At 32.0% G+C, this 10,721-nt stretch overlaps 2 protein-coding genes across 2 annotated transcripts; both read left to right on the top strand.

Annotated features, from left to right (window-relative positions):
- Positions 1-3,454: 3,454 nt before the first annotated feature.
- Positions 3,455-3,922, top strand: LOC113371322 (histone-lysine N-methyltransferase SETMAR-like). Its single transcript, XM_026611954.1, has 2 exons — positions 3,455-3,502; positions 3,587-3,922. The coding sequence occupies exons 1-2, from the start codon at positions 3,455-3,457 to the stop codon at positions 3,920-3,922; spliced, it is 384 nt and encodes a 127-aa protein (XP_026467739.1).
- A 1,484-nt stretch (positions 3,923-5,406) lies between these two features.
- On the top strand, positions 5,407-6,328 carry LOC113371321 (putative nuclease HARBI1). The gene is made up of 3 exons (XM_026611953.1): positions 5,407-5,465; positions 5,549-5,816; positions 5,885-6,328. Exons 1-3 carry the CDS (start codon positions 5,443-5,445, stop codon positions 6,326-6,328), a joined length of 735 nt encoding a protein of 244 aa, XP_026467738.1. The 5' UTR covers positions 5,407-5,442.
- The last annotated feature ends 4,393 nt before the right edge of the window (positions 6,329-10,721 follow it).

Raw genomic sequence — 10,721 nt, 5'->3', positions numbered from 1 at the left:
ATTTAATTTATAAATACCTGTGTCTATTTAAAGCCTATACTAGATGACCCGACAGACGTTGCCCTGTACCCATCTACATTTTTTCAACATCCTGTACTAATATTTACCGTTCAATTAAAATTAATAATTATTGTTTTTCGAATTACTATTACCACCAATATATGAGTGTATGTAACACTGCTTCAAATAAAATGATGATTCTCAATTCCCACGGTTAACACTTTAATTATCCCTTTAAAAAATAATAAAAAATGTTCAATAAAATTGTATATTAAAAATTATACATTGCAATTTATAGAACAAATTTATTTCCAATAGCTCGATTTATTTTAGTGCCAAGGTTTATCCAATATTTTTAGTCATACCTGTAGATGTGGATGTACAAATGAACGATTTTTTGTTTATTGGCGACACAAAAAATCATCGTCTGCTTTTGTGATGTATTTATGGTCAAGCATAAGATACACGTGTTGAAAATGGAAGTCTTTTAAAAGGTATAACAAATTCAGAAAGAATTAATGTATAGCATACGCGGTAAAGGTACAATATCACCTTGGATTTTTCTACCAAAATAATTGCTTCAATAATGTTGCCTATAATTTTTATAATTTCGAACAATATTTTAACTGGCTTTTAGTAATTTTAATATCAAAATTACATTTTTCTCACTAAAAATTCAATATACATTGTTTTTAAGAACATATTTGCAGTGAATTAATCTTTCAAATCTTGTTCACATGTTCTCTATTCAACCTACGATCAACAAATTATTGCAGTAAATGGAGAGGAAAAAAAGCATGTGCCCTGTGATTTTTTTACTGTGTCCAATTTGCTTGATATTTTGATAATATGTTAATCTTAAATTAAGATTCTTAATCTTAAGTTCAGAAGTGAAAACAATTTGCACTCCATCACCACCACCCCCCCCTTAATTGGATTATAACTATTTTAATTCTGATTTTATCATAACTTGTAATATACTATTTTAAAGGTAATTAAATGAGCTACAACTTTCTCTATCATAAATTTTACCGTAACTTGTTTTATTTTGAAACGGCGAAGGGTCAAAGGGCTCGAAAGACACTTTGGTTGGGCATCCGTGCACTTTTTTTGGGTCACAGAAAAATAATAAAAAGCAATAATTAGTCAGAAAAGGACCTTCAATTTTCTTCTATTTCCATTCATATGTATCTTCTATTCTTTCAGAGATATAATAATGAGAAGTTGGTTGTTTTATTTTGAATGGATTTTTTTTTCATGAAATCATGAGTTGTTTGAAAATCATTTTTACTAAAGTTGTGGTATTTTCTAGAATCCATCAAAATCTCTTAAGGGGGGCGATACATGTAACAAGAAAAAAAAATCGATTTTTTTTTCATAAATCGTTACAATAACATCTCAAAAATATGCCTGTAAATATTCAAAACAAAATTATCATTATTTATACAATAAAAACTCATTTAAGTGCCACGCCTCAACTCGACGCTTGACTGCTATTGTACTCTTATCTGTTTCTGTGTCAAAACTTTAAACGCGTTTTTCTCAAAACGACATTTTTGAAATTTGCGGGCGCGATAACTCAAAAAGTTCTCAACCGATTCCAATGAAATTTTGCACACATCTACTTTACAGTAATAGCTTCTAGTTAAACCTCAAACATTCCAAAAAAATTTTCAAAAATTAACCCTTTTACCAAAAAAACCATTGAAAAAAAGGTGAAAAATCGAACTTCTTTTTCTAAGGTGTGCCAATTTACGATTTTGTGACTTTTTTAATTTTTTTTCGGTTTAACTAGAAGATATATGTTTTATGAACACGTACAAACTATTTTTTTTAAATTCAGATCACCGTACGAAAAGTGAGAACGCCCGCAAATTGATGGCGTTTTCCGAGAGGGTCTTGGCAGATTTATTTTTACGGCAGCCATTTAAAAAAAAAAAATTAAAAAAAAATTTTTTTGTGTATTCTAATATATAATAAATAACCCTAAAAAAGTTCAAAAAGATTCAATCATTCCTTCCCAGTTTAAAAAGTCCTCAAAAAATGGTAAAAATTAAGGCGATTACATGTATCGCCCCCCTTAAACCAAGTTAATTGTAGATGGAATACGATAGTTTTTAATTTTGGTGGAAAAAATAAACTTGAAAATTTCATTTAGATGGAAAAAAGCATTGTATGCGTCTTTCATTTGCATGATAGCTCACTCATTTTACACGCAAAAGTACTCATTTTAAAACTATTTTGAGCACTATAAAAACCCATTTTCATATCTAGCTTAATATTGTTCCTAGAACACTATAAAACACCGATTTATTAAGATTTTAATTTATATAATTTTGTTTATTTCATTATTTTCGTTAAAATGTATATTTTATATTGAATTATAATTGTATGTTTGAGACGCAATCACTGACATCCAACCGTGAGACGCATGCGCAGACTGCATCGCCTGTCAGACGCATGTTGACTCTATCTTATTATATTATTTTAATTTTTAGCACGTCTCAGCTGCTTTTCGGCAATAACAATGTAAACATTACATTTTTCTTATTCTTAATAATAAATATATTATATTTTAATATTGTCTTAGCCTATAAGTGAATAGAAATGTTTGGCAAATGACAGACTTCACTTGTTTTCAATGTCAAACTATGCCTTAAATATTTTCAAGGTCAAACAATGATGAGCGGTTTTTGTAATTTTTTCCATGTATTTACAATCTAACTATATTTATATGAATCTAAAAATTCTAGAAAATTTGCCGAACAAACTTCAGGAAGATTCATGATAATCCGTATTATAGTTTAGGAGGATTAACCATTCATACATTGTTATAGAAGAATTTTATATATAAGATATATATATATATATATATATATATATATATATAATAAAAATGTTTCTTGGGCATCCATCCAGTAATTAAAAAACAGTTTTAATGAAAAATGTTTTTATTTAGAGAACATACGTTTCGGGTCTTGATTTGACCCATCTTCAGTGCTACAATTAAATAATTCAGGGTTACAAATTAAAACAATATAAAAAATACATATTTAACAGACAAAAATAAGTAAAACAATGTATATGAAAAGTATATATGAAACACAACAATAAAATAAACAAATGTAAAGAAACTCACCATACAAATAAACTTTGAAAAATAACACAAAAACACACAAAATTGCACGAAAAAAATAAATATGAAATAAAAAATTGATGAAACGTCGAGTTATGAAAATTTAAAAAAATTGTAAAATTAAAATAAATGATAAAAGGTTGTCAAATATCTCCCTTCCGCCTTTTTGTCTTTTGAATTTCGCGGCTATGTACAAAGCGCTACAGAGCTCGTATCTGGCAATACTATACATAATTTGAAAGGTCTTGACATAACCTACAAACGACGCTATGCATGATTAGTTTGGATATTGCGTTCAACAGTTATAGACGTGTGAACATGGAGTTCACTAACGCCGAAATTCGCGCTATTTTAAAGTTTTCCTTCGTTAAAGGCAAATCCGCTAGAGAAACGTTCCGTGAGATTAATGGTGTTTTGGGGGATGGTACTCTATCACTTTGAACCGCGGAGGAATGGTTTCGACGATTCAGAGCCGGTGAAAACGACACCATGGATAAGCCAGCCGGCGGAAGACCTGTGACGACAAATACCGATCAAATCATGGAATACATCGAGTTAGACCGGCATGTGGCATCTCGTGACATCGCCCAGGAGATGGGAGTTAGTCACCAAACCATTTTAAACCATCTGCAGAAGGCTGGATGCAAAAAAAAGCTTGATGTTTGGGTGCCGCATGATTTGACGCAAAAAAACCTTCTGGACCGAATCAACGCCTGCGATATGCTGCTGAAACGGAACGAACTCGACCCATTCTTGAAGCGGATGGTGACTGGCGACGAAAAATGAATCACATACGACAATATCAAGCGAAAACGGTCGTGGTCGAAGGCCGGTGAATCGTCCCAAACAGTGGCCAAGCCGGGATTGACGGCCAGGGAGGTTTTGCTGTGTGTTTGGTGGGATTGGAAGGGAATCATCCACTATGAGCTGCTCCCATATGGCCAGACGCTTAATTCTACCATCTACTGCGAACAACTGGACCGCTTGAAGCAGGCGATCGACCAGAAGCGTCCAGAATTGGCCAACGGGAAGGGTGTAGTGTTCCACCAGGACAACGCCAGACCACACACTTCGTTGATGACTCGTCAGAAGCTACGGGAGCTCGGATGGGAGGTTTTATCGCATCTACCATATAGCCCGGACATAGCGCCAAGTGATTACCACCTGTTCCTGTCCATGGCGAATGCCCTTGGTGGTGTAAAGTTGAACTCAAAAGAGGCTTGTGAAAAGTGGCTGTCCGAGTTCTTCGCAAATAAGGAGGGGGGCTTCTACGAGGGAGGTATTATGAAGTTGCCGTCTAGATGGAAACAGATTATCGAACAAAACGGCGCATATTTGAACTAAATCCGATCACTGTAATACTTTTTATAAAGCATTGAATAAAGAGCAAAAAAGCGAAAGGGAGATATTTGACAACCTTATATATTTTATTATAAAAAAGCTTATTCCAAATAATTCCAAATAAAACGAACATGTTGTCAGTTTGGAAAATGTGTTACGTGTGTGTACGAGAGTAAAATGTGTGCGTACGTGCTTGCGGAAAATAGTGGAAACTGTATCGTCATTGGATGAGAGAACGGGATAGAGAGAATTTTAGTGGTTTCATATTACGAAGATTTTCTCAGCGATCATGCGCAGTAGGAACATAGAAAAAATATACATCCATAATCAACGGTTAAACACACTATGTGGATCAAAATGAAAATATAAAAAACATAGGGTGCGTTCGACTTGGACGCTTACGCGCTGTGAGCGCTCACGCTTATAAGCACGAATTTTTAGCGTTCGACTTGGCCGATAAGCGCTCAGAATCGATAACTAAATTCCGTTCGTTTTGGATACTGTGAGCGTCAATAAGCATCAAAATGGCGGCAACTGTCTGTCAAATAATAAATAATTTATTAGAAATTATCAATGATGAGTCTGATGATAGTGATGAGTTTGATATGATTGAAGATAGTGATAATGATATGGAATGGAAGTATTGCGAAGCTCATTTGAATTTATCTTTAAAAAAAGAACCTATACCAAGAATAAAAAACTTTGTGGAAGAGGTTATACCAGCATTTTCAGATAATGAATTTAAATCTCATTTTAGGTAAATATTTATTTCAATTTGAGGATTTAGTTAACAAAAAATTATCTTAACCCTTCAGTTTAATTACATGCAAATAATATGTTTTTAAATTTTAGACTGTTCCGATCAACATTTGATTTTGTTCGTGAAAAAATTGAACCATCGTTGATCAGAAAAACCCCAGGATGTGAAATCACCAGACAAACAATTATTTATCGCTTTATGGAAAATGGCTACTCCAGATTCGTATCGGTATAATTAAAAAATCTTACTTATATTTTGAATAACTATAATTATTAAAAATTAAATATTAACCTAATACATTGTTCTTTAAGCTCAATTTGCCAAAGGTTTGGTGTCAGTTTTGCAACAGCGTGGTGGAGTGTGCGAAGGGTTACATTAGCTCTAGTCGAAATAGCTCCAAATTTTATTATCTGGCCTGAAAATGAAAAGCTTGCTGAAATTTCTACTGAATTTGAAGCTACAAGCGGCTTTCCCAATGTTATCGGTGCAATTGACGGAACACATATAAATATACCTGCACCTCGAGAGCATCCGGAATGTTATGTCAACAGAAAAGGACATCATTCAATTCAATTACAAGTAAGTAAGCAGTCATGTGAATTAACAACATTTGTAAATATTCATTTTTACTGTTTGTTCAAAAATAGGCTATTTGTGATGCTCGATGTAAATTTATTCATTGTTATGCTGGAAATGTTGGTTCTGTACATGACGCACGAGTATTACGTCTGTCAGAAGTGAATGATTACCTCAACGATGAACATAAATTCCCGAACGAATCTCATTTAGTCGGCGATGCAGCTTACCCTCTTCACAAACATTTACTTACACCATATCGAGATAATGGGCACTTATCAGCAAGACAAAAAAATTATAATTTTTGTCATTCATCTGCACGTATAGCAATTGAACGTGCATTTGGATTACTTAAAAAAAGATTTCGCAGTTTACTGACAGTTCTCGACATGAATCGAACTGATTTAATTCCTGAGTACATAATCGCTTTTTGTGTCATGCATAATATATGTTTATTAAAAAACGATGAATTACCGGTGGAGGAAGTAAAAGAAACAAATTGGAAACATAAATGAAATTTATTATAATAGAATTTCACCTGCTGCTGGTGTTGATAAACGAAATCGTATATGTGAGCAATTAATTATAAGAAATGTTTAATGAAAGCAACTATAAGTCATTTCAATAGCTAAAAATTACAATTATGAGAAATGAACATGAACAAACTATGATAAGATTTTTATAATTATATACACAAGAAAATTGTAAATTAAAAATCAAATAATATTATACATTTAATAAATTATTTAATCATGTAAATTAGCATTATTAGAATTAGAATTAGCTTTTACAAGCTTTTCTAATAACTCTAAAGCTTGTTGTTTATATTTATTTGATTCTTTAGCTTTTTGTTCTTTAAACGCCATGTGAAGCGACGGTCCTCATTTTCTTCGCTTATCCTAGACCTTTCTTCTAATGCAGCAATTACATCGCTGGCGGGGGTACTTTTTGCTTTTTTTCCTGCCAAAAAAAAAATTATATTATTAGCATAGAGAAATCTTCAAAACAAATTAAATATCCTTACGGTTTGCTTCAATATCCATGTTACTGCTACTGCTACTCCCGCAACTAGCTTCGGATAAAGTCCTTTTTTTCCCAGTTGAAGAGCAAGTCGATACAGGTGTTATTGAAGGTTTATTCCCGATCAGATCATCCATTAACTTAAAAAATAAAAAATTTAAAAAATTATGGTTTTCTGGAAATATAAACAGAGTTACCCTTACAGTCAGATATGGCCAATACTTAGCTGAATTTCCAGACTTGTTATTGTGGTCTCTTATTTTCTTATAGGTCTTTTTCATCCCTGAAAACTTGGATAAACACTGAGGACCTGTGATGATGTATCCGTGAGTATTCAGTACTGCACTAATTTCCTGTCATAATTTCTTTTGCGACATTTTCCCACTGATAAAATTCATTTGTCGTTTTTCGTATTCATCGAGAAGCAAAAGAATTGCTTCGTGGGGCCATTTAAACGCTGTAATAAACAATTGGCTGTTAAATTATATGCATATTAATCGATTTTGTTTTGTCCTGATTAAAATTACCTGATTCTTCACTTTCAATTCTCATGAATTCAATACTTACATCGCCATTTAAAAAAGATTGTGAAGTTTCAGGTTCATCTATTTCGGTTTCTAAATATTTACCATTGCGTAGATGAAAATTGAATTAATAATACAAATTTAAACTTATCATGACAATCAAATTATTTTAAAGTATTTAACAATTTCATGGACATTAAAACCCAAAATATTAATGAAACCTATCGCTAACAATACGAGCAGATTGTTTAGCCTCTAGTATTTTCAATCTTACAAAAGTTGCATCTGAAATTAATATAAGCCATTTCACCCAAAAAAATAAGATTTTTAAATAGTACAACAATTGATGGAATCGATTAAGTCACTTATTACTTAAGGATTAAAACAAAGTAGATTTTTTTTTATTTATTTATTTAGCAATATAAACATTTGATATATCCTATTCTCAGACAGGCGGGGGTGCCTGGTATAAGAGATTATGGATTGCTTTATACATTTATGCCTATATCTATTTCATATTATTTTATTTTAAAATATCACATTTTATATAAGAAATTAAGTATAAGAGTCATATTTAACTAATAGGGTCAATCTTGTTTATATCTAGTATAGATAGTATTTTAATTCTTAATTCTAATCTATAATTCTATAATTCTAAAGTCTATAATTTTAAATGTTCTAGCCTTTTAAGGGTGTAAAAAAGCAAAATTGAAACAAAACTTCATCCTTACGTTAACGTAATAAAACCTTCAACCAAACGTAATAAAAATCTTGAATATTTTCCCTTTTAATTAATAAATTGATATATACCTGTTCGTAGTCGCTCTAATTCTTGATCCGTAACAGTAATTCTATAATTTTTATTTGTTTCTGAATCAAATAGATCAACAGAAAATAATTGTAATGCACAGCTCGCCATTTTTGCGTAATTATTGAACTATGAATAAATGAAATTAGGGTTAGCATATTCTTAAGTTGCATTCGTTTTGACAGATAGTAAAAACAACTGACGATGATGCTACGAGCGTACTTATGCTACACTCACAGCGCCAAGTCGAACGATGAAAGCGCGCTCACGGCGCGCTCACAGCGCGTAAGCGTCCAAGTCGAACGCACCCATAATATAACCATGATAGACAATGTAAAAATGAAAAAATATGTGATGAAGAGAAATTTATTAAGAAAAAGTATAGATATTAACTGAAAAACGATAATAGTTATGGAACGATAATAGTTATATAAAAAATTACAACATAACATATATATGTATATATACGCAAAACAATAAATGTATATATGCATACACATACACATACAGATATATGCAAACACATGCACACATAAATATACAACATATATGTAAACACATACATATATATACATATACATACACATGTGCATACACATATATATCTACAAAATATACATGTAAACATATATATACATGCACATATACTCATATATACACATACATATATATATATATATATATATATATATATACATACATAAAAGAAATGTTAGGATGTATTGCGCATATTGAAAAAATTATTTGAAGCATCGCGGTAAATATTGCAAAGAGAAGCCGAATCAAATCGTTTGTTAATAGCAGGTAATATTTGTATGAAAATACTCTCAGCGAACTTTCTGCGTAAAGTGTTGGCTTCTCGATGAATAACTCTTGGATTGGTGAAATTAAAAGAATGTTTAAATTTGGAGACATGTTCGGTGATCATGGTTTTATTTTGTTTCCTGTTCAAACTATTAAGTTCGTGTTGGCGCATTCTTTTTGAGAGAAATTGTGAAGTTTCTCCAACATAACAGCTTGAACAATCATTACAATCAATGACATATACGACGTTTGACGTGCGGGAAATAGGAGTAGGAGTTTTTAAATTAGTGTATAAGTCTGTGAGAGTGCGTCCAGTCGAACACACTAGCTTTAGACCAACGGATGAAAAAAGTTTTTTCTGTGAGTGGAAAAGGCAGTCAATGTACGATAATGAGATGAAGGAATTGAGAGATAGTGAATTTTCAGGAACAGGGTTAAGGTTTTGTGAAATGATACTATTTTGTTGTGATTGGGAGGTAAATAAGGAAGATGTACGGAATTTATTACGAAGAAAGGGTAATCTATTATTTATTACTGAGCGTAAAAGTTGTAGTGGATAGGAATTATTTTGAAGGGTAGAATATATCAAATTAATATTTTTTTCTCAATGTGATGGATGAGAAAGAAGGATGGCATGATCTAGTAAGTTGATGATGGATGCAATCTTAGTAGATTTGGGGTGATAGGAATGGTAGTTTAAATAACGTCCAGACCAAGTGGATTTTTGATACCAACATGTAGTGATGGAGTTGTTATTTATAAAAAGGGTAATATCTAAAAAATTAATGGAGTTGTTAAGTTGTGTCTCTACGGTAAAACAAAGGTGTGTGTCGAAATTATTAAAAGAATTTAGGAAATTGGTTATGTTATAAGTAGGAATGCAAGTTAAAATGTCGTCAACGTAACGTTTGTAAAAAGAGGTACATAAGACAAGGTATTAAGAGTAGAGTTCTCTAGGAACTGCATACAAAGTTCAGCAAGTGGGTACTCAAACTGGAACCCATTGGAGTGCCAAATTTTGTTTAAAGAAGGAGTCGTTGAACGAAAAAAAGTATTGGAAATAATGAATTTAATACATTTCAGGAACCAAGAAAAATTGAAATCTGTGTGTTTGCTGATATCAACCCATTTATGGTCTATGGCAGAGAGGATAAGGTCAGGTGAAATGTTAGTGAAGAGGGAAACAACATCTAAACTTATAAAGGAAAAATCAGATGGTACATTGAGGGAGTTAAGTTGGGAATGAGTTCGAAAGAATTTTTGACAAAATGGGGAGAATTATGAGTGATATTGGATAAATTTAACTAATAAATTTGGATAATTTGCAAAGAGGGGAATTTTAAGTCAGCAACTATTGGTCGAAGAGGAAAACCATCTTTGTGGATTTTTGGGAAGACAAGTTTTGGGGAAATGGGATTGTAAGTTTTTTAATTGTAGAGAGAGGGTTTGGGAATTTGTTTGTTTTCTATGAGTGAATCAATGAATTTCAAAGTATTCCGATTTATAAGGTCGGTGGGATCTGAATTTATAAGTTCGTAAATGTTTACATCAGCTAGGAGGGACATGGATTTGGAAATATATTAACTTTGTTCATGATAACCGTGATGGTTACCCTTATCTGCCCTGGTAACAACAATTTCTGGGTGTTGTTTGATAAAGGATTTGCAAAAGTGGATGTCTTTGAGTAATTCCTTTATGTTGATGAATGTTAGAAATGTCAAATTTTAAAAATGAATTAAGTTGGTTGCAAAA

This window comes from Ctenocephalides felis, unplaced genomic scaffold (assembly GCF_003426905.1).
Source record: "Ctenocephalides felis isolate EL2017-DRISC unplaced genomic scaffold, ASM342690v1 CF-g0.4_SCAFFOLD_01492, whole genome shotgun sequence".
NCBI classification, from domain to species: Eukaryota; Metazoa; Arthropoda; class Insecta; order Siphonaptera; family Pulicidae; genus Ctenocephalides; species Ctenocephalides felis.
This window is presented reverse-complemented; position numbering and strand designations above follow the sequence as displayed.